This window comes from Pelodiscus sinensis, unplaced genomic scaffold (genome assembly GCF_049634645.1).
Source record: "Pelodiscus sinensis isolate JC-2024 unplaced genomic scaffold, ASM4963464v1 ctg88, whole genome shotgun sequence".
NCBI lineage: Eukaryota > Metazoa > Chordata > Testudines > Trionychidae > Pelodiscus > Pelodiscus sinensis.
In genome coordinates, this window is record NW_027465944.1 from 271,709 (window position 1) to 295,963 (window position 24,255).

At 56.2% G+C, this 24,255-nt stretch overlaps 1 protein-coding gene across 10 annotated transcripts in view; it reads right to left on the reverse strand.

Moving 5' to 3' along the window:
- The window catches only part of RFX1 (regulatory factor X1), a 50,901-nt gene that overhangs the window by 20,151 nt on the left and 6,495 nt on the right, over positions 1-24,255 (reverse strand). For 6 of the 10 annotated variants that reach the window (XM_075917144.1, XM_075917143.1, XM_075917140.1 and 3 more), the window contains exons 2-6: positions 21,551-21,872; positions 11,794-11,903; positions 11,232-11,315; positions 6,170-6,265; positions 2,058-2,153 (exon numbers count right to left, since the gene is read on the reverse strand). In XM_075917144.1, the coding sequence (XP_075773259.1) occupies positions 2,058-2,153; positions 6,170-6,265; positions 11,232-11,315; positions 11,794-11,903; positions 21,551-21,824 (660 nt within the window). In that variant the 5' untranslated portion in view covers positions 21,825-21,872. Of the gene's footprint in view, positions 1-2,057; positions 2,154-6,169; positions 6,266-11,231; positions 11,316-11,793; positions 11,904-17,063; positions 18,228-21,550; positions 21,873-24,255 lie in introns of those variants that run through there. The other 4 variants (XM_075917145.1, XM_075917141.1, XM_075917142.1 and 1 more) reach the window with 4 other exon arrangements.

Here is a 24,255-nt window from a genome sequence, read left to right on the forward strand (position 1 = left end):
GTGCGAGGGCAAACCGCACAAGCGGCTGTTTGGGCTCCGTGCTCCCCGTGCGAGGGCAAACCGCACAAGCGGCTGTTTGGGCTCTGTGCTCCCCGTGCGAGGGCAAACCGCACAAGCGGCTGTTTGGGCTCCGTGCCCCCGTGCGAGGGCAAACCGCACAAGCGGCTGTTTGGGCTCCGTGCTCCCCGTGCGAGGGCAAACCGCACAAGCGACTGTTTGGGCTCCGTGCTCCCCGTGCGAGGGCAAACCGCACAAGCGACTGTTTGGGCTCCGTGCTCCCCGTGCGAGGGCAAACCGCACAAGCGGCCGTTTGGGCTCCGTGCTCCCCGTGCGAGGGCAAACCGCACAAGCGGCCGTTTGGGCTCCGTGCTCCCCGTGTGAGGGCAAACCGCACAAGCGGCTGTTTGGGCTCCGTGCTCCCCGTGTGAGGGCAAACCGCACAAGCGGCTGTTTGGGCTCCGTGCTCCCCGTGCGAGGGCAAACCGCACAAGCGGCCGTTTGGGCTCCGTGCTCCCCGTGTGAGGGCAAACCGCACAAGTGGCTGTTTGGGCTCCGTGCTCCCCGTGCGAGGGCAAACCGCACAAGTGGCTGTTTGGGCTCCGTGCTCCCCGTGCGAGGGCAAACCGCACAAGGGGACCGTGGAGCTTAAACGGCCACTTGCGCCGCTTGCTCCCCCGCGGCGGCCCGGCTGAGCGGCGCAGAGGTCAGCCAAGCGCCATGGCAGCAGGCAACAGGGCCCCCCAGAGGCGAGACTGTAATGCTCCAGCGTTAGTCAGACATTGGACTTCTATATTATTTCCAAATAACGCCCCCGAGGTTGAATTTATAAGCAGAGCCTCCACATGACCGAGCCCGTTATTACGAACTAACGAGCCGCGGAATGGGAAATCCCCACTTTTCATTGGGAGCAGCGCTAATTCCAGAATAGTCATTTGGGAAGAGCGGGTGTGCGGACGCGCCAGTGCCGCTGTGTCGGAATAACGACTCCACAGAGATTCAAATAATGGCTCCGCAGCGCTTCCTGGGGCGCTAAGGCCGAGGCAGCGCAACCACGTTAACGGAGCCGGCCTCAGACTCATTCCCAGGCTCCCCCAGAGCGTGGACACGCGAGTTCGAATCTGTTACGTCGAATTTCCTAATTTCAAAAGCGTTTCCTAGTGTAGACGGGGCCTCAGAGTCTGTCTATACTGCAGGCAGGCGGTCTGGCTGGGGCGTGTGTAGACAGACTGCACCGGGACAGGATGGGCTACAACACGGGCTAGTCCCCCCGTGCCCAGGACTCTGACTACAAGTTCAAACGCCCGTCACTGCTGTGAGTTCGACCTTGGGAGCTCAGGTCTGTCTCCACGTGCTGCGGCCCCACCTCCCAACCCTGGGGAGGAAATGTAACATTCCTTCCACAGTGGGGTCACTCATTAGAACAACCCTGGCTACCCTGTGCTCTATGGAAGTAGAGATCCTACTCAGCTCTTGGCCTCGCTGACTTCCTGTGGCAGGGAGTTCCACAGTCTGATTCTGTGTTGTGGGAGAAAATATTTCCACTGATCAGTTCTCAAGTTGCCTTCAATGATACACCCCCTCCCCCCAGTGTCATCATCTAGCTCAAGCTAACAGGCCTGCTGCAGGGAGGGCAGCCTCCTGCCCGGGGTGGAACAGACCCCGGAGACTGAATTTCCCATCTCGCGCCACAGGGAGGGCTGGGGCCAGCGCCTGGCACATCATTCGGCTGTTGTCCACCTTCTCTGCCTACCAGTGACACAACCTGGCGAGGTGTGTGCTTGTTTCTCGGCAGCAGAGGAGGTCTGAGCTGCAGCCTCTCGAGACAGCCAGTTACGCGTTGTACTGGGGGGAAGCTGCTAAAACGGCATTTGGCCACAGCCGGAGGGGGACACAATAACCAACTGCAGATCTCGGCTCTGCAACCCGCGCTCACAGCCAACGCCGCACCACGGCCCAGCTCGAACTGCTCCCCTCCCCCGGGGCTCTGCCTCCCCCCAGAGAAGTGACCTGCCCGGGGCGGAAGGGGGGTTCCTTTGGGCTCAGCAACCATACAGCACCTCTTGAGAGACGGGCACTTGCTGGACGCCATGCACCTGCAGCTGCTGCACTTGTCCTGGCTTGGCGGCGGAGCTGTTGCTCTGGACAGGGGAGTGCTGGGGGAAACAAGGAGAAGGCGTTTAATAGCCCAGGCTGTGTGCCCCTAATACAGGCCAGGTACCAGATCCCTCCTGGCCGTGCCCCGCCCCGGCCGTGTGCTGAGGTGACAGCCAGCGGCGGATGGTGCGTGGTGGAGCGGATGCAAAGCATGCAGGTTAAGACAGGAACAGGAGGTGCCAGCAACATGGGAAGGGGGGTACACAACAGCAAGGCCACCGGACTGCCGCCCGTCCCTAGGAATACAGGAATCGCTAGCCTGCATCCAGGATCCCATCTGCCAGAGCACCCAGTCACAGCCGCACCAAAGGGGCAGTTTCCTGCAACCACCTGTCAGGCAGGGGCCTGCTCTGAGCCCCTTTGCCTTTGATTACGGCATCCGATGGACGGTTCCTATTCTGCAGGTAAACGCCCCAGGCCCCTGGGAGTCCAGGTATGCGCTTGCTCCCAATACCAGCCAGTGGCAGAGAGTTCCACAGGCTAATTCACAAAGGGGTTTTTCCTTTCTACATTATTGTCAGCCTCTGAATCGCCAAGAGTTCTTTGCCTGTCTTTAAATAATAATAATTCCTAGCTCTCAGCTAGCACTTTACATCGGCAGACCTCAAAGCACTTTATAAAGGAGACCATTAGCATTATCCCCATTCTATTGGTGGGGGAAACTGAGGCACAGAGCGATGCCAAAACTTGCCCCAGGTCACCCAGCAGGTCAGTGACCTCGCTGGGTACAGACCCCATGTCTCTTGAGGCCAATCCAGAGCTCTAACCACTATGTCACACTCCTCGGGGCTGGGGCTGCGTTGGTTGCTCTGCTATCCTGCAGTGTTGAGGGCTCAGTTTACCCAGGGAACTCGCTCACCTCCATGGTTTCTGAAGTAGGGCTTGGTCTCCTGGGGCCTGTAACACCCTCCCTGAGCCTCAGAGCCTCTGTGTGTCCCACAGAGCCAGCATTCCCCTCCAGAGGGGGCCCGAGAGCCACCCCCCAGCTCCGCTAGCAATCTCCGGCCTGGGACACCCCACTGCCTGGCTCGAGGGCTACGTCCTGCCAAGGGTCCTTCCCTGCCGCCACCGCACCGGGACGCACATCCGCTCTTTGCACAAAGGTACCAGGCCCACGCTTTAAGCCGCCAGGACGCGGAGGCGGCGGCGGGCCCGAGCAGAGAGCCCGAGTGCGATCCGGATGCAAAGTGACGTCCCGCGTGGCCGCTTCGCCACTTCGCACACGCACAAGTGACCGGAGCCAAACGGTGCCAGCTCCTTCAAGGGGCTTAGACGCCTATTTCCCACTGAAACCAAGGGGAGTTAGGCACCTAACGGCCTGTGTGGATCTGGACCGAAGTCCCTGACTCATGAATCGCTTTAGACTGAGGCAGGAGTAGAAGCAGAGCAAGGAATATCTTGATCCGTCCCTACTCTGCCCACAGAAACGAACCTCTAGTCTCACTGTGATAGTGGGCGAGGAACGGGCTAGGGACAGCTGCCAGGGAGCTGGCCCGAGCCTCCAAGGTCCTTCCCCCAGCCAATGGGGCGCAAGTGTCAGGGAGAGCCGCTGGGTCGCAGGCACTGAGGGCGCAGGGGGACAAGGGCTGTTGGGCGTGAGAAAGGTGCAGATAGTGATCTAACTCGCGCCACGGCGCACGGGGAGCACAAGCCCCGAGCCTGAGAGGTACGTAGGGGCCTCACTGATTGATGTCTGTGCGGGGGAGGGCCCGTGTTCTGTGGAGGGTCTGGGCCAACGTGCTGAGGATGGTGTCTGCCCATGCTGGCAGGGACAGGGAGCCAGACAGCCCAATTAGCCCCCCCCCCTTGGGGCACAGGGAGGGCCCTGAGTATTAGATGCCACTGGGGAGATGCAGGAAGGGCTGCAGGGCCAGGAAGTTGGGAGTTTCTGCTCTCCGGGAACAGAACAAAAAGGGATCTGCAGGGAACAGCTTGTGCTCTGGGACCATCCTTGAAGGCAGAGGGCAGGCAGAGCTCCACAGAGCAGCCTGAGGATCAGGCCCGCGAGGAGAAGGCCCGGGGCACAGAACTGCCACAGAGGGCAGCAGAACTCTGTGGAGCAGCAAAGGCTCTGGGGGGGTTGGGCAGCACAGTGGCAAATGAAATTTCATGTTGATAAATGTAAAGTAACCCACACTGGGAAACATAATCCCACCGGCACATACACTCTGACGGGGACTCATTTAGCTACAGCTACTCAAGAGAGAGATCTTGAGTCACTGTGGAGAGTTCTCTGGAAACAGCCGCTCCGTGTGCAGCGGCATCCAAACAGCAAACAGCAAGCTGGGAATCACTAGGACAGAGCTGGAGAATAAGCCAGAGAAGCTCTTATTGCCGCTCTACAAATCCATGGGCCGCCCACAGCTTGAATCCTGCACACAGACGTGGTCGCCTCCTCTCCGAAAAGATCTCTTGGCGTTGGAAAAGGTTCAGAAAAGGACAACAGAAATGAGGAGGGGTTTGGAACGGGTCCCGTATGAAGAGAAATTAAAAAAGACTTGGACTGTTCAGCTTAAAAAAGAGGAGACTCAGGGCGGACAGGATAGAGGGCTATGCACTCATAACAGGTGTGGGAAAAGGGAATACGGAAAAGTTATTGACTTGTTCCCATGACATAAGAACTAGGAGTCACCAAATGAAATGAACAGGCAGCAGGTTTAAAACAAACCAAAGGACGTTTTTCTTCACCCAACGCACAGTCAACCTGTGGAACTCCTTGCCAGAGGAGGCTGTGGAGACCAGGACTTTAACAGGGTTCAAGAAAGAACTGGATACATTCATGAACAGGTTCATCAATGGCTATGAGCCAGGCTGGGCAGGGACGGTGTCCCTAGTGTCTGTCAGAGGCTGGGAATAGGGGAAGGATCCCGTGGTGATTCCCTGCTCTGTTCACTCCCTCTGGGCACCTGGCACTGGCCGCTGTGGGCCGACAGGAGCCTGGGCGAGATGGACCTGTGGTCTGAGCCCGTCTGGCTGCTCTAATGCTCTTGTGGGTGGAACCTGGGAAGGGGGATTTCGTCCCTTTGACGTGGGCCTTGGTTACCCCAGCGGGGCACCGGTGCTCAGGCTGAGCTGGGCCGAGAGCTGAGCCATCGCAGGACTCCGGAGCAGCTGCAATGCCAGGTCTCGCCACAAGGAGGGGAGCCCACGCCAAGGACACACTACGGTCACAGGAGTGGGAAGTAAGGGCAGGAGGGCTGCTCCAGCACACGCTCTGGGGCCAGCCCTGCCGCCAGCTCCTCTGTCCCTGTGGTCCAGCCTCCAGGTGGCCCCTCTGGGGTCCCGCTGGCCCCCCAGGCTTCAGCATCCCCTGGGCCCTGCAGCCACCGTCCATGGGCTCCAGGCCACTGGCCCAGGAGGCTGTGCTGCTGCTCCAGTCCTGCCACCGCCCGCAGCGGTGGCTGGGATGTCACCTCTCCCAGACCGGACGCCATTAGCAGCAACGGGGTCTGGTCCTCCGCTCTGGGAGGGCTGGCAACCCCAGATGTGACCCCAGCTAGAATCTGGTGGCTTGCTCCTCCCCCCCCATATTGCCCTTCTGTGTCAAAACCAAGAGCAGCCTAGACCCCCTCAGAGCCAGCGGCTCATCTGGGCTGAGCCCTGCAGCGCACAGGCCGGTTCCCCGCACTCAGCCGCCCCCAGTAATCGCCATGGGGAAAGGCTCCACGGCCTGCCAGGCACTCAGGGCCATCGCAGACACGCCCCTGCCCTGGCTTGAGGCCTGGACCAGAGCTAGGCCCAAACGAAACCCTGGAATCGAACTCTGGGCCAGATCCGGGGCCAAGGCAGAAGCCCAGAGCCAAACGTCCCGGGGCGGCTGGCTGGCTCCCCGGAAAGATGCTCGTGTCCTGGTGGGAGCGTGAAATGCCGCAGGCAGGAGACGGGTGCTGGTGGGGAACCGCAGGGTGGGGAGGTCCCGAATGAGCGACAGAGCAATGCCGAAAACCGTCCCCTTGCCCGCTCTGGGCCCGGCCATGCTTCCCCCGGCGCAGGCGGGACACGCCCCTCCACCCACCTCAGGCGGCGAATGGGCCTGCTGCTGGACGCTGTGTACGGCCAGCGAGACCTGGCCTCCTTTGCTAGCCTGGGCCGTACTCTGCACCACCAGCCGCTGCAAAGGGACAATACAGAAGGTTAGTGCCCTGCTGGCGCTGGGGGCCGGGCGGCTGCCCTGGCTTTGGGTAACACCACTCCCCAGTGGCCCTGGGTCCCGTACTCACAGGCTCGCTCCGCTGCCTATCGGCGTGGCCAGGGCTGGGCTGCACTGAACCGCCGCAGAACAAAGCGCCCTCGGCAGCACCCTTCCCTGCGTGTGTCTGGCCAGCACCATGCCAGCCGGGCCAGGCGCGCCACCTGGGGCCTGGGAACACTAGACAGGTGCGGCCGAGAGGAATACATGGGGCCGAGGGGCTCCGGGCTCTGCCATCTCCAGGTTCCTCTGGTCAGTGAAAACACTATGCAGCGGTCAAGCTCCGCAGCGTTCCTTCTGCGTTGGAGCTCGGCTGCCGTCCACCACACGCACCAGTGCTGGCCACAGGCTTTTCCTTCTCTTCCCAAAGGCAACCGGAGACGTGCAGCAGCATTTGCACCCCTGGATCCCACCAGCAGCAGGGGCAGCCTGTGCCGCCCGCAGGCAGGCAGGCAATCTGAGACGTGGGTTTAGGTCAGCCACAGTTCCTCGAGCGGTCCTCTGCCGAGGTAGCCGTGCTGACCAGGGAAAGGCTTTCCGGGCCCTTCCTGAGCAGACTGTTCGCTGGAACAGCCAACGGCTAAGCCAGGGCACTGGGAAGAGGGGGGGGAAAGCTGGCCCCTCTCGGGATCCTAGGAGAGCGTCGTGGCTTGGCCATCTGGCTGTGGAGAGGCATGGAAGCACCAACCTTTGGGGCTTTGAAATCAGCCTGGATAAAGCAGGAGAGGATTTCCAGCAGGGAACATTCCTGAATCAGCAGGGATGAGGCACTGGGGGGCTCTCCTGGCATTTCCAGGGTCCAGGTGCTGCTGCTTTGGCGCTCATGCAGACGCTCCAAGGTGCTCACGACGGGAAAGTCTCCGTAGTCACCATGGCCTGATTGTGTTCACCATGCTAGTGCAAACAGATGGGCCTCAGCAGGCATGTGGGAAGACCCCCTCCCTGAGGTTTCAGGTGCTGCACCCCCCCATTGCCAAGGCCAGTAAGATCTGTCCTGATCAGGCGAGGCTCTGCCCACGTCTGTGGGCGAGCTGCTGTCCGCAAGGTTCTCACCTGTCTGGATTCTCCACTGCTCTGACTGAGTAGTGCTCTGCAGGAGAGGCCAGCCCTGGGGCTCCCCTGGAAGTGGTGAGCGCTGGACTCGCCAGACACCTCGCATGTCACGAGGCTTTGTGTGGCAGGGGACATGACATGACCCATTCAGGTCACGGTGCATCGACATCAAGGATCTCGTTGTGGATCTGGGAGCGACCAGGGAGCCAGCAGACGCTGTGAAGCACAGGTGTCCCGGTAGCTTGCTCCACCGAGGAGATGCTTTCAGTCAGGCTGTTGACAGCCCCCGTGCTATCGAGCAAGGGAGAGGAGGTCTGGATGAAATTACCATACGACGGGTGCCAAACGGGCTTAAACACCAGCCTCAGCAGTTACGTTCCCCCAGTTTGACAGGAAACGCGATATCCCCTGGGGTCCCGCAGGCGTCCATCTGTAGTGGCTGCCCTTCGCTCTCTTATCCATGACTGGGATGACGGCGTGGGGAGTTTCCTGGCGGGCACCAAGCTGGAGGGGTTGCAAACCCTTTGCAGGACGGGATTAGCACTTGAAACCGCTCCGGAAAGAAGCCGGCGAGCTGGTCTGAAATCAAGCAGATGGAATTCCGAGAAGGCAAACGCAAAGCGCTACGCGGAAGGACAGTCCAGGGCCCAGCGGCCAGGTGGACAGAGGGCAGCGCTGCGGAAAAGGTGCTAGGCTTCTAGCGGATCCCGAGGAAACAGTTAACAGGAGCCAACAGCGTGATGGGGTTGCCAAAGGGGCCGTATCGTTCTGGGCTGGTTTGGCGGGAGGGGCGTGTGAGACACGGGAGGTAGCTGTCCGGCTCAGCCCCAGTCCTGCCTCCACAGTTTGAGAGAGGGGAGCAGACCGGGAAGGCCACAGCACAGTGACAAACACGAGGAGGGGTTAGAAACCCTGCCTTGCGGGGAACGACGGAGACTCCGGGGCACGTTTAGTCTTGAGAAAAGCAGGCTGGGGGGAGGGAAGCCCTAATCCAGCCTTCAAAGGGGTCGGGGCTGCTGTAAGGCGGGCAATGAGGAGTTCTTCTCCACAGCCCCTGAAGGGAGCCCAAGAAGGAATCCGCGTAATCTGCAGCAAGGCTTTGGGTTAGACCCTAGGGAAAACGGCCTTGTGAGAAGAGTTAAGCGCTGGCCTGGGCTTGCAGAACAGGCTGGACGAACACCTCTCAGGGATGCTCTGGGGTTGCTTGGTCCTGCCTCGGTGCAGTGGGCTGGACTCGAGGGCTGGACTCGCGGCACTTTTCCATGATTCGCTGAGCCCCATGTGATGTGCTACGGAGGCTTCCTCCCGGAGGCCTGCCCTGTTGCTAGCTCAAGCAGCATCCCCTGTTGCTCAAATGCTCCCCGCGTTATGCTGGTACGCGTCAGCATCGTACAGGAGGGGTCCCCTCCACAGCAGCAGAGCCGATGGCCCCGGATTAGAAATAACTCAGCCACACAAATCTAGCGTTCGTACGAACGCTGATGCCCAAATAAATGTGTTAGCTGTTAAGGGGCCACAGGACGCCCCATGTTTTTTGCTGAATCAGACTAACCCAGCAACCCCTCTGAGACTGGTCACCAAATCCGGAGGCGTTTACATGTTAATCCTTCAGGGGCTTTTAGACAAGACCCTCTAAGCAGAGGTGCTGGGAGAAGAAGGATCTCTTGGTGTGGTTTTCTCCTCCTAAGGAAGAGCGTTTAACTCTGTCCTTGGCCAAAGTTTCCCCCTGCCCCCTCTGGCTAGTAGCTATCTCCCAGACAGCTGCATTTCCGTGCTACCGAGTGTAGTCTGTGAATTGCTCCAAGACACATCTTATTTACTGTGTGTGGAGGAAGGAAGTTGCCAAACCAAGCCCAGGCTGAAAAATGGAAATGCTGCTTTCTCTCTTTAATCGTACCTAGTTCAATGTCTGCAGAACTCCCCCCCCTTTAGTGCGTGGCTGTCAGAGCCGCAAGTGCCATTCACTGATGGAGTCAAGGCAAGACAGCTCCGTGCCTGGCAGTGCTTTTAACACGGAAAGGAAAAGCCAGCGGCAGAACTGGTTGGAGTGTGCACAGAACTGAGACTCCCTTGTGCTGGGCGTGCTCATGGATGAAGTCACTGTTTGAGACAGTGTTTAGTGGCCCATCGACTGGGCTAGATGCTAGAAACTCACAGTCCTTCCTGTGGTCTCCAGCTGCCTGTCCATACAAGCACAGCTGGCAACCGTAAGGCTTTACTTGAGATAGCATCTTCAGAGAGCGAGCATGCCCCTGCGACTGACTCCTGAATTACCCTGGCTGCACATTGGGAAACTGCACAAGGGGTCAGGAGAGCATGCGATTTGTTCAGTCCCGGAGTGAGTCAGAGTCCCAGCTTCCCCTGCTCTGCGCATTAGCCCCCACTCCCTTCCCAGAGCTGGGGAGAGAATTCCTGCTTGCCCTCACGGCCCACCAGAGGTCAGACAGCGGGTAAAGCGGAAATAAACCCCACGTCTCCTGACATGTAGTCAAGCCTGTGCTTTAGTCCCATGATCTCCCTTCTTCCCAAGGACACATCCCTGTGTTTAGAAGGCCCATTCCTCAAGCCAGAGTTCTCCCTCCCCTGGCGCAGCGGGCAGAGCCTCTGTCTTCCGACGCCTGTGCCGCAATTCCAGGTCCGCGCCATCTTGCTGCCGTGTGTTTCCCTGAGAAGGACGCTGGGATCCAGTAACCTGAGCCTTGCAGAACGGACCCCATTAAAGGAGGTGAAAAGACTCCCATTCGTGTCAATGATGTTTGGGTCTGGGATTAACTGAGCCCAATGAGTCCAGTGACTGCTTAAGTCCTGGCGCAGCATTCAGCCCTGGAATAAGCCGAGCACGACCGATGGCCTCCGATCCAGAATCAGACGTGGCCATAAAGGATGGCGTAAGCTACGCAGGGCATAGAGCGCATGGAGGAAGGGGCTAGAAGCCACTCTGGCAGTCTGCGGGCCTCCAACACGCACGTCCATTCCACACAGCACCGGGTGAGTCGGATCAGTGCAGAGGCAGAACTCACCCAGCAGCTGGGGGAATCTGTGATACCAAGCCACAAGGGAGGGTGCCATGCAAGACGCGTGACAATCACGCAGCAGGGAGATGCCAAGCCCGTCAATTACATGTCAATTACACGCCAAGGAGGGAGAAGGCCTGGGGAAGGAGCAGGAGAAGCAAATCAGGGGTGGGGAAACTGAATGAGTTGGCAGGGCCCCTTTCATCTTCCCCCTCGTGAGATTTGCTTTTCCTACGCCGGGCCTCCTTAGGCAGCTAGGTCCGAGCCCGCTGCCGTGTAAGACAATCCGCCGTTAGCCCCGGGGGCTGAGGGGGGCTCCTGTAGCCGCTGGCTGAAGTGGTTTCTATCCTTCACAGGGTTTACACTATACAAATTGTTCCAGCGCCCCTGCACTGACGCCCAGATCTGGCCCACTTCCGTCCACTTGTCTGCCCAGCCCCATGCAAGACCCCTCTGCACGTGGACCCCCAGCCCAAGCTCCCCCTGTACAGCTTGGATTGGTGAGCCGAATGATTCTAGCTCCTCCTCTCCTCCCCATCCACAGGGGGAGTGGCAGAAGCACAGGTACTCCCCCGAGCCAGCATGACCGGTGCCCCTCAGCCTGGTTTTCCTCGTGCTTTTACTCCATCGATTTCCAAGGGGCTACTCCTGCTTGGCGTCGGGCGCAGGGGAAGGAAGAGCGGGCTGTCGAGCTGCTAATGCTGGGGGTGAATGAACTCAGCGTGCAGCCAGGGAGCAGTGCCTAGGGGCCAGGTGAACACAGAGACGCTGCGCGTCGCAAGGCTGCCAAGGCCAGGAAGAGCACGGAGCCTGGGGCTTACCTGCTGGGGCACTTGCACACCTGTTAGCTGGAGGGGGGACACCGAAGGTGGCTTAGCCTGCACGCTGGCTTGAACCAACAGCCTCTGCCAAACAAAACACCCAGAATTCAAGGGAAGCAGGAGCGACTCCAGCAATGGCACCCAGACGTTCTCCAGTTAGCAGCGGGCCCCAGCTTTTTTTTGGTCCTAAGGCACCGAGCAAGTTCACACAGTAACTTACTGACAGAGCTGGCCACAGAACCCAGGAGTCCTGAACTCTGGTCTTCCCACGCTGCCCCACTGCAACTTCTAGACACATTCCCCTCCCAGAGCTGGGAACCGAGCCCCGCCTCCTGCTCTAACCATTAGACCCCACTTCCCACCCCCACACTGGGAAAAGAACCCAGAAGTACAGACTTCCAGCCTGCCCTAGCCCACGAGAGGTGGGAGGATTTCACGTTCGCCAGGCACAGAAGCAACAAACAAATCCAACGGGCCCTCTTCTACCCTGACTTATCCCCCCTGCGACGAGCCTCACTGCGCCCACCTGTCGCCCAGGAAGATCACCTGCTTCTCCACCTACCTGCTGAGTGGCCTGGACTTGCTGCACCACCTGTGTGGGCACCCCGGACTGGGTCGCCGTCGAGCCCGGGCTGGACTCGGACACAGAGTCACTGGGCCTCATGGCACCTTCTGAATTTGGGAAGAGGAGAAGAAAAGATCCCATTAAAAGCCCGAGGAAGGCAATTCAGAAAAGGGTCCGAATCTCACCTGTGTATTTTAAGGGAGTAGCACAGAGGCAGCAGGGCCTAGTGGCGGGAGCACAGCACGGGTGTTGGGCTATGCGGGGTTCTAATCACAGCGCTGGGGGGGGCATGCGGCTCCCAGACTTGGGAATGAAACCCAGGAGTCCTGACTCCCAATCCTGTGTCTGAGTCGTTTCATGCGCCCGTGAAGAATGAATCTCTCTGCCCCGGGCGTAACTCCTCTGATTACTATGCAGCACCCGGGTGAATTTCAGCCTCTGCTTCTAACAGAAAGCAATAACCAAAAAATGAGTGAGCAAACTGGTGACAGGTCTCTGATGCAGTCTGCCTGTTGGAGGGACCCTGCCAAGCGAGCCAGGTACTTACGATCACAAGGAGCTGTACAGAGACAATCGTAATACATGGTGCGGTGGGCACGGGGGTGTGCGTTTGCGTTGGCTGCCTTCCTTGCGAGACAGGTAATAAAAGACTCAAGGCTTTTATAACCTGGAACCTTGGCCAGCTAATCCCTGTCAGTTCTCACCAAAGCACAGCGAGGCTGCTTTTGATAAACATGCCCATCCCAGGAGGTACGATCCCAACCCTCTGATCCTTCCAGGAAGGGGTCGGGGGAGCTCATCTGGGGCTGATTCTAATCGAGAAGCAGGAGATCACATTTCATGGGTGTCTCATTTGACATTATCAGCAGAAGAGGAGGAAAAAAATAGCTCAGCGGCCTTCCAGGAGGGTGAATGTGTCTGTTTCCGTAGGGCGCTTGAACAAGTCAACGTTAAGGCCGGGTGTCATTGCTGGGTAACCCCGGGAGACTGGGCTGGCTCAGCTGGAGTCCTTTTCCCGCTTGAACAGCTCTGATTCTGTGGACCCGTGGAGATGGATTTTCAGGAGGCTTTTGGGTGATGGGTCCTATGGGTCTGGGGCTCTGGTATTTGCTGACCATTTCACCGGGGCCCTTCCCCCGCGAGATGCAGAGTAGCTAGCACTTGACAGGGACCATATTTGTGTGGGCTGCTCTGCACCCCACAGAATCAGACACACTCGAGATGGGAAACGGCCCTGCACTCTGCGCTTCACACAGGAAGCTGCTTCGCCGTCCCCGGGATTCTGATGCAAGTTCCAGAGCCGGAGACCTTGTTTGAGTGGACTCGCGCTGAACTCAGTGGGGAGGGCAGGGCCTCATTCCTACCCCAGATTTCGGGAGTTTGTACAAGGATCAGTTAGGTGACACTCTGTCAACATCCCCCTGAAATCCAACTCCCCTGGCTCCCCTGTGCTGTCCAGCAACACCAAGCCCCCCGTCATCACACTGGCCCACTGGGCAGAGCACAGGACTGGGACGATTCCCAGCTCTGATACTGTGCTACCAGGCAACCCGGGGTGAGTTTGGAATCATTAAAAAAGGAGAAAGACAGAGAATCTCTTATTGCCGCTCTACAAATCCATGGGCTGCCCACGGCTTGACTCCTGCGTGCAGACGTGGTGGCCTCATCTCCAATCTCTTGGCACTGGAAACGGTTCAGAAAAAGGGCAACAAAAACAAGGAGGGGTTTGGAACGGGTCCCATGTGAAGAGAGATGAAAAAGACTGGGACTTTTCAGCTTAGAAAAGAGGAGACTCGGGGCGGATAGGATAGAGGTCTATACATTCATGACAGGTATGGAGAAAGTGAGTAAGGAGAAGTTATTGACTTGTTCCCATAACACAAGAACCAGGGCCCAGCAGATTAAATGAACAGGCAGCAGGTTTAAAATAAGCCAAAGGACGTTTTTCTTCACCCAATGCACAGTCAGCCGGTGGAACTCCTTGCCAGAGGAGGCTGTGGAGACCAGGACTTTAAAGGGTTCAAGAAAGAACTGGATAAATTCATGGACAGGCTATGAGCCAGGCAGGGCAGGGATAGTGTCCCTAGTCTTTGTCAGAGGCTGAGAATGGATGACAGGGGAGGGATCACTGGATGGTTCCCTGGTCTGTTCACTCCCTCTGGGGCACCTGGCACTGGTCGCTGTGGGCAGACAGGACCCTGGGCGAGATGGACTTTTGGTCTGAGCCCGTCTGGCCGCTCTTATTATCTCTGTTTTGCAGGCGGAGAGATGAACGTCAAAGCTATTTCGATGCCTCACTCCCGTTCAAGCCAGGCGCCTACGTAACTTTTGCAAAGGAAAGCCAGCTCTTGTGCTGTGTGCAAACATATCTGTGCCCATTTCAATTAGATTAAGTGGGAGATGAATACAGAAAGAAATCAACCCCTAAACAAGTTCTTAGGTAGCAAGATCTGTGCATCAAGTCACCCTCACCCCTCCTCCTTCACCTAAAGGCCAGATGGTAAGTAAACCTTTCAGTGTTATTGCTTTCCCCCTCTCTCTTTTTTGCAGTGCAGCAGGGCGTGGGTTCCTGGGATTACAAGGCATTTGGTGTTATTAGAACTGTTTCCACTGCTACACTGCAGGGGAGGGAGAGTCCGAGAGGCCTGTGTGACTGCCCCAGGGTCACTGGTATGGACAAAGGGCAGAAGGCAAGCTCAGCACCTCTCTGGTCCTGCCATTTCTCTCCTGAGGGGCTGAGTGTCTCCCTGAGGGCCTGGCGCTGTTCGCTCTGCTTACGGCGCCGGAGCGTCCGAATGGCTTCCCAGGGGTGAGACGCAGCGCCCGAGAGAGGCACCCTGCCTCCTTCACAATGCAGCAAAGCGGGGAACTAGATGATTGCACTCCCAAGACCGGCCTCGGGGGCTCTCTCAGCCCCAGCGCTCAGCTGGCTCAGCAGGAAATGATTTCTGGAAGAGCGAAGGTGACTGATGTCTACCTAACCAGCTGCCAGTGCATCACCCCTCCCCCTTCCCTTCTCGCCTGGCAAGTACTCAATCCCGGGGCCTGATTTTCAGCAGTACTGGCACCCACAGCTCCAGCTGACATCCACAAGCTGCCTCAATCTACACTTGGGGAGGATCCGGGCCTTTATGCCGGTGAACTAGAAAGAACAAGAATCGTGGCAGATCTCCAGCCTGCATCACTCCAGGATCATGAACAGAAGGGTCAGCCTAGGACGTGGGCCGCGTGAGGGAAAATCCGCCTTCGCTCACATTCCCCTTGGAGAACCACAGCGAATCTCCTCTGAACAAAACCCAAGGCAGCTTTCAAACCGAGCGGCTGCAGAGGGCCCTCGTGGAGCTGAAGTGGAGGGGAGGGAAGCATCGGGGGAAGCCTGCTAGAAAGATAAACTCCAGCTTTGGTGAGGGTGGATGTCTCTGGACCTCACGAGCAGTGGCTAGGGAGCTACAGTCCGATCCCCGGCAGCTTCTCCAATTAAACTTTCCACTGCAAGGAAAATCCAATCTTGTTAAAACTCCCAACCGGAGCCTGAGTCAAAAGGCTCAAGAGATTTCTCACCAGCTTTGGTGCAGCCTGATTATTATCTCGAGCTAGCCGGGTTTCTTTGGATGGGATTTCATGCTGCTCTGCAGCGCACCACTGAAGGCAGTGGGAATATTATCCGGCTGTTTTCCTCTCCTGCCCTCGGCTACTTGGTAACAATCTTCCTTTCCACAGGAAACCGGCTGCTCCTCAGCGGGAGGACTTGCTCGCTCGCCAGTCATCCGGCCCAGGGATGACGCAAAGCTTGGAAAACCTGCCTTACTGGGGCAGAGTCAAAGCGCTCCACCTACTCGGCCTAGCCAGGAACAAGGAAGGGGGTGACTTGACCACAGTCTCTGCAAGTACCCGCACGAGGAACAACACGGTGATAAGGGGCCCTTCGGCCTAGGAAGTTCGGAGGCGGGAAGCTGGACAAACAGCCTAGACGCAAAACACACAGTTGTACCAGGCAGGGTAATTAACCACTGGAGCCAAGAGCTATAGGGCAGGGGGATCCTCCGGCACCGGCAATTTGTAAATCAAGACTGGAGGTCTTCCTAAAAGTTCGAACAGGAATTAAGTCAGGGAAGTCCCGTGGCCTAAGGTCAGACTGAGGCTATGTCTACACGACGAGTTTTCTCGGCCAAAAAATATGCAAATGAGGGGCTCATTTACATGAGCCGCAATCTCATTTGCATATTTTCTGCGGATCCATTTTTTTGCGCTGGGGTTTTTGCACAAAAACAAGCAGTGTGGACGTTTTCTTTTTGCGCAAAAACCCCTGTCCCGCAAGATCCTTATGCCCCAAAAAAGGAGGTTTACCGACCTCGCGGAAATAGGAGATTTTGCACAAAAAGAAAACGCCCACACTACTTGTTTTTGCGCAAAAACGAAGCGGCAGGAAATATGCAAATGAGATTGCGACTCATGTAAATGAGTCCCTCATTTGCATATTTTTTGCTGAGAAGACTCATAGCGTGGACGCAGGATCACAACTGTCTCTTTCGGCTTTAGGCTCTCCCAGCAGTTACCTGGCCTTGCTCAGCTCCTTCACGCAGGTCATTGTTTGGAAAACAGAATGAAAATGTCCAGGCTTCAGTGAACCCCTGGCTCCGGGGTGGGGCTGGCGAGGGGGGTCTCAGGGTTCAGGCTGCCCGGGGCAGAGAGGACAGCCCCCGCCCTCGCTCAGTGCAGCAGCTTGGGGCCAGGTGAGACGTGCCTCTCCATGGCCACTGTACCTCCAGAGGGCACGGCAGGGAGAGTTTGTCTCCAGCTGGGGCAGGTCCAGGTTTGTCTGTCTCCTGCGCCCCCCAGCCAGAGTGAGGAATGCAGCCAACTCTGCACTTCCCCCTCGCTCCCTGACAAAAGGGACCAACCAGCAACATCCCTGCAAATTGGGGCAGGGGGGCTCCTTAAAGGGCCTCTGGGGGACTGGAGGCTCAGGGCCGGGACAGTCCCTGATTCTCTCTCTCTTCTGTACGGTTTTATGAGAGACGATCCCATTCTAGGCACATCCCGTTTTCCTGACCCAGCCAAACCCTGCCATGGCTTTAAATGAGACAAGAGAAAGCTGCTTCCCAAAGGTGGTGGTCCCAGCTCTTAGCGCTTAGGAGTTCTAGATCCAACAGACAAACAAAACAAACTCTCAAATACACAGTGGATGAAACCTAGGCAGACTGGACCAAGGCCCACAAACCACACGGCTACACGGCGGCACAGCTCTGGCACTAAGACTAACCTACATTTTTATTACTTCTTCTTTCTGGGAGCCCTCCAGAGGGAACCTGGTGCTGGGCGAACGAGCTGGATTCTGCTCCAGGGCAGGCGCCCCCAACAGAATCCACCGAGTTCCAAACACAAATCGGAACTGATGATGCGTCGGCTGGAAAGAACCTGGCTTGGCGCCCTGATCTCTGGGGGCGTTGGCAGGCTGGTGGCGTGGAATAATTAGCTCTTTACTGGAAAAGCAGGTAGGTTTGTGTCTGGAGCGGATGGAGGCGGAGCCTAGCGCAGAGGCTCTCAGTGGCAACAGTGCACTGGAACAAAGCCATCTCTTGCTGGAAGCATGTTGCGTTAGGCAGCTTCCAGATCGCCGTATAAAGGCTCCTCTGATTACCTGAGCCTTTCTCGCAGCTTGGATTTATGGAAAAGAGCAAGTTCAAGTCTGAAGCGGGACTATTGCTCCTTCTTATCTCTCAGACCTTGGCCCGGGCAGGACCTACCTGCTGACCGTAGAGGCAACCGTCAGATTTGGCTGCTTCTCACTCTAGTTAGCCCCATGGAGCCAAGAGAGCTCTGGGAGCTAGATACGGACTCTTGTGACTCAGGCATCATCAGGAGAAGGGCTGATTCAATTCGAGAGGCTGCCAGCTGTCCCTGGGGGCAGTGTGCCTGCTGAACCGTACGACAGGTTGGACACCCCTGGTCCAGCACCTGACTGGTCCCGGATGAGGGATTTTGCCAGATCAGGGGAGGTAATTTTTGGACCCCTGCCACCTCCTGCTGTGCCACATGTTGGGGCTTCCTGAGAAGCTGCATGTGCCGGGGCTCCGTGAACAGCCCTGTGTGTCGCGTGCCGGCGCTCCCAGCCCCGCTGCCACGCACTGGGCAGCCCCACCATCAGCTCCCTGCGGGCAGCCCACTGCCCAGCCAGCCCCACAGGGATCCTTACTGCTGGCCTCCACTGGGACTCTCTGGATGTTGCCTGACCAGAGAATCCTGGTTTAGAGAGTTTCAACCTGCCCTTCTCTGACAGGGAAGATCCGTAGAGAGGAAGTTCCAGTAGGCCAGGCCCTGGATTTGGAAGCCCCAGTTCAATTCCCTGCTCTGCCACAGACTCCCCATGTAACCTTCACAAGCTCACTTAGTATCTCTGTGCCTCAGTTATTCATCTGTAAAATGGTGGTAAATATTCTCTGCTTCCCGGGGAGGGGGGGGGGGGGGCGCCTGAGGGTAAACACAAGAAAGACGGCGAGGGGCTCAGATCCTGCGGGACGCAGGTCGCAGATGGACTTAAACAGATAAGATGGAGCGCATGCCCATCTACTGCCGGCAGAGGTGGCTGCTGTTTGAACACGCGCCAGAGGCTGGGTCCACAAGACTGGAATAAAAATACATAATGTTCTGCTGAAAGGGGTTCACAGCGAGCCTTGTATGTACAGACAAGCCCAGATCTTACTAACACTTATGTGCGTGGCAAGCGCAGTTTCAGAGCCAACAGAAGAAGCAAGACTCTTTACATAGCAGTGTGATGAATGGGAGGGAGGGGGGTTAATATCCATTTCTGGACATTCCAGCCATTCAGTTAAGTAAAGTCTTTTCACGGGGGGTTAACTCTTGGCCCCTAACCTAACTGCCCTGCCGGTAAGGGTTAAGCCCATAGACCACGGGCCCTAGAGAGTCTCCAGGAATGCTAGGGAAGCAAGAAGTGAGCTGGCAGGAGGCCAAGAGTACCAATGGACACAGTGTGGGCATTTGAACTGGAAGCAGTGACCGTCCTGTTCCAGTTAGTGTGTGGCCAGAGGAGAGCCTTGGAGACATGAGTTGAGCCAGGAACCCAAGCATGGTGTATCCAGCAACATGCCTGCCTAGGCAAGGACTAAATCTTGGAACAACAGACACATGAGTAGAACAGGGAATGTTCAGTCAAACGCGATCAGGTTATTTTCTTTATTTTGGAGTTTGCTGGACGTGGGATCAGGGATGTTACATTTCTAGTAATGAACTAATCGAATAGCCGATGGGATTTCCATTGACTATTTGATTAGTCGTTAAGAACTAGTGCATTCCGCCTTTGAAATGTACAGGAGCCCAGCAGAGGCCCTTGTGCATTTCATAGATTGAAACGCCACATGGAGCCTGGGGTCAGCAGGGGACCACTGGCCCTGGGCTCCACCCAGTGGTCCAACTCTGAAACGTACAAGAGTCCCCGCTGGGGCTCTTGTACATTTCAAAGCGGAAGCGCAGCATGGAGCCCGGGGCCAGTGGGGAACTCTTGAGTCCCCCGCTGGCCCCAGGCTGATTCCAGCACTTCTGCTTTGAAATGTACAAGAGCCCCAACAGGGACTCCTGTACATTTCAAAGTTGCAACGCTTCCGCTGCGCCCCTGCCCTTTCTCATGGAGCTGGGGGGAACCAGCTTTTAACCCGGCTCCCCTCAGCACCCCTTCTTCTCCCCCCCCTTGCTGCCTCTTTGTGACAGAGCAGGCCTGCACAACATGCGGCCCGCAGGGGTTCACTGTGGCCCGCGCCGACTACAGGCGGCGCAGCACCATCCGATCCGCCGGCCGGGCGGAGGAGCGGATCACCACCGGGGAGGGGAAAATGCGGCAGTTCTCGCCACCGGGCTGCCTGCATGCAGCTCCAGTGCGAGGAGGCAGGGTGCGAGCCAGAAGGCGGGATACTGGCAGACGCCGGGATGCTGGCGTGACGTGGCGTTGTGATGTCACGGCCAGCAACTGCCGGATTCAAAAGGCTCCGGCAGCCCCGCAAACTGGAAGGCAGAAGCCAGGTAGGGGAGGGGAAGGTGCTTGTGCTGAGGGGAGGGGGGCAGGTCAGGAGAAAGGGGAAGGCACCAAATGGAGACATGTGGTTTGGCTTTTTTTTTTGCTTAACAACAATTTTTAGCCTGCATGTTCGGTATTTTTTGGGAGAGCTTCCCTACTTACGGCCCGTAGCTGTTTTCTTTGGAGTAATATGGCCCTCGCCACTTTCTGAGTTGTGCAGGCCTGTGACAGAGGCAGCAAGAGCGGGGAAGTGACTAGCTGACTAATGTGTCGACTATCCGATAAGTTTTGCTTATCAGATAGTCGACTAGTCGCTTACATCCCTACATGGGACGCTCTTTACACTGTAACTTTCCTAACTGGATCCTAGAGAAGCAATTCTCTGTGTTTTAATCCTTTTTTTTCAGTTGCACTGCAACACCTAGCAACTAAGCAATGTTTCACCAAGTGCGTTTTATTTGTTTTGTTACTAAAAATCACCTATTTTAGAGCATGATCTGATTCCTCTGTCCGAGAGGGCAGGAGGGTCTGTGTGCAGGGGCCTAGACTACAAGCCATACTACTAAGAGAAATTACAGGTTTTTAAGCTCGCTCCAGAGGGAGGGTTAAGAAGCTTGAGGGTACCTCACAAGGAGGAATTCCCAAATGCACCTTCCCAGGCTCTCAAAGGGGGTTTTGCATTTGGGCCAGGGAACTGCGACAAAATGTGGAATTTATTTGCCTGTTATGTTGCAAGGGAGTGCTAATGTTATACAGTAACCTGTGTGTGTGCCTCAGTTTCCCTGGGCACTGTACTAATACCTAGATGGCGTACGCAATGGCCAATGCCTTTCGTATCCTGAGGCCAGGAGGGGGCAACCAGCTGACACCTTTTGCCTGGTAAGCAGGACAAAGGCCAGGAGGAGGAGCCTGGCTGGAAGCTGAGACCAGGAGCTGGGAGCGAGTCAGTTTTGGCTGGCTTGGGAGGCAGTGGGAGAGCCAGGGCCCAGGCGATGGATTGTACTTCCTGCTTCCGGTTACTGTGCTGACACGGCTGTTCTACGCTGTGTCCCTCTTGAGAAATAAACCTTCTGTTCTACCTGCTGGCGGAGTCACATCTGGCTAAGGATGGGGGGGGGGGTGCAGGACCCACACCTCAGCAGCTGGAATCTGGGGCCTTAGGGACCTTTTTAAACAGAAGCCGTTAGTGGCCAGGTATTTGAAAGTCTCTTGCGGGCCCCCACCTTCTGCACTTTGCAGCACCAGAGTAGGGAACAGCCTTGACCAAGAGAGACAGCCGTGAACATAGACACTCCCGCCCAAGGCACTAGGGCATATGGTAGGTCAGAGCTAAATTGTATGGGCTGACGGGTTTCCCTGGTTGCAAACCCAGGGGCTAGGATGTCAGTTGCAACCTGTGTGTGTGGGAGAAAACAGCCAGGAGAAAAGCTGTAAGTGTGCCCCTGAGATGAGACAGAGTCTAAGCTTCTTGGGCACAGAGCTCACTGGAGGGGCAGGCAGAAGGACTGCTGAGGAAGGAAACTTCTTGCTGCTGCTTGTTTCTAGGGTCAGAGGACAGCACTCTGTGGACGTATTTTGGAAATAAAGCAGATAACACCAAGAGCATACCTGGCTCTTAGAACGGATTCCTCAGCCTAATCAATTCTGAACCAATTCCGACATTAACTAACCATTCAGGCTGAAGGAGCCATGAGGCTTTCCCCAACACGCTCCTCCCAGACTTACCGGACACCGTGACTACAATATACTGCTGAGGGGCTGGCGTTGGAGTTTGCTGGCCTGAGGCCTGAGCCTGCGGCTGGGGGGCCTGGATTTCCGAGACATACTGTTTCTGAGTGGCTGGTTGTTGCTGGGTGCTTTGCAATTCCGCTACATACTGTTGCTGGGCTGCTGCCGGTGCTGCCGTTGTTGCCGCCGCTGTTGGTTGTTGCTGCGCCTGTTGCTGTTGTGACTGTTGCTGAGCTGCCTGTAATTCCGTAACGTACGCCTGTGTTGCCATGCCAACAGTGGGGAAAATGATAATAAATAAGGCTTTTTTTTTTGCTTCCTTTTGTTGAGAAAAAAAAGAGGAAAAAACAAAATAAAAAAAGAAAGAAAGAAAAACCAATTAATCAATTGTAAAGCGATCTGTGGATAGAAACAGCTCCCTGCTGTTCTATTCGTTAAGCAATAACTTAATTACATCCCATGGTTAATAACTAATTACAGTCAATTACAGCTGGAAAAGGCACTAGCAGAGTTCATCTTTTACTGCAGAAATAGGCCTGGAAAAGTAATGGTGTTGGAGAAACCTGGTCCCAACCAATCACCACATTGTGACTGGCTACAATTTACGAAGCGACATCAATTTTCTCCCCCAGATCCCCACCACCACCACACAGGCTTTTAACTACATGGGAACCAGAGTTCAGCCTGACTCTGCTCTCGCTTCCAAGGAGGGAAATCTGCAGAGGGTCCATCAAAGCCCATGGGCGGGGGGAGAGGCAAAGCAGGCCTTTAAGCTGGCATGTTCTGTAGCGGCCTCGGATTGGGGCGCCCTACTCGAGATGCTGTGGGTCTGGTTTCCAGAGGTGCCTGCATCAACCCAGGGCAATTCTCCATCAGGGCTGGATTTGGCCCAGCACATGGGAAGGGATGACTTTGTGCTTAGTTGCGAAACCCACTAGACCAGATTCTGCAAATCAATGACACACAGATTCACATCAACAGAGCCTTCTTAGCACCTGCACTACTATTGACAGGTACTTTTTTTTCTTTCCTCTCCCTTATTTTTCTGTTCTAATTCTGATAGTCCCCCTGTTTTTCCACTCAAGCACACGTGAGCAAGTGGGTTTTGCCCACGAAAGCTCATGATACTAGATATATTTTTGTTAGTCTCTAAGGGCATGTCTACACTCGGAAACTATTTCAAAACAATAACTCCCAATTATTGTGAATTAGCACGTCCACACTACAGGGAAGCCTTGAAATTAGTCCAAGGCAGGCTCCCTTAATGTGGATGAGCTACCTCGACTTAGCTCCCCGGAAGCGCTGGGGAGGAATTACTTTGAATGTCTCTGGGGAGTTGTTATTTCGAAACAGCAGCAGTGGAGTGTCCACACGACCGCTATTCCTAAACAAGCGTTATTCCTCGTGGAAAGCGGGAGCTGGTATTTCAAAATAACCAGCCCCTTATTTCGAAATAACGGGTTTGCTAGTGTGGACACTCCGCTTGTTATTTCAAAATAAGGGGAGTTATTTCAAAATGACTCCCTAGTGCAGATCACGGCTAAGGTGCCACAGGACTACTCGTTATTTTTAAAGTTACAGGCTAACACAGCCACCCCCGAGGCCTGATCTTAGTCGAACGAGTTGAGATCCTCCAACAGGAAGTGCTTTGAGGAGGTGCATGAAGATGCTCCAAGCAGTATTTCCGGCTCGGCTAAAGAGAAGGCCGGAGCTCAGACGGCAGCCCTTCGGGCTTGCGTGCTCCTACACAAAGGTGTCAGAGGGAGGAGTAATAAGAATCATGTGCTGCGGCCAGCGGATGCCTCTGAGACCACAGCCCGGACTCCCGAGTGAGAGGACTCAGGACTCCCTGGAGTCTGCCTGCAAGCTTTTCCAGAATAGTTTTCATGTGCACTCTGATCTGCCAAAGCTCCCAGCCCTGTTTGCCCGGGGGAGGGCAGCTCCACGCCTCCCAGATGTCTCTCCCATCACAGCTCTCCTTGTTCCTTCCACCTCGGTGGCTTCCCACTCAGCTACCTCAGCCTTTTGTTTGACTCAGCAGTACTGCAGGGAACACACAGGCTCCTATAAGACACCGGCTCGAGCAGGTCAGCGTAAGGAAAACAGGCCCGTGGCCCTTAGCATGGAGCAAGCGGCCTGACAGTTACCCTAGGTTTTGGGGACCGCGGAACAGCTTGCTCCGGAGAAGGAACTGCTTGATAGCCATGCAGGCAACCTCAGGACCGCTAAACCGAGCCGGGCTTGGGTATTTCAGGACAGACTTATTGGCAGGTGTTTAACCATGAACTTGCTTTAGCAATAGGTGACCTCGATGATAATGAGCTAAAAGGTGTTATGATCTTAGCCTATAGATGGGGGCACCCTGATATTGACTGAGGAAGCTAGATATGGACACGGAAGGCTGGGCATGTGAATGAATATTCATGATTGGGCTCAGGCCCCATTATAGACCACGCCTCCACGGAAGAGGGGCGAGGTTTCCAACCCTTCAGCTTCCCATTATTATCTACCGCCAATCTTGGGGTGTAGGGGTTCCAGACCGTCAGCCCCGTTGAGCATGCCAACGGGTCCTTTGCTTCTCACTGCCAGGTCCTCAAGGAAGGTTGTGGGTAGATCCAGGTCTCTGAGCACATGCTGGGGATGACACCAAAGAACTGTCCCCTACAGAGCTGCTGCTGTTTGTGACTATGGTTCAGAGCTTT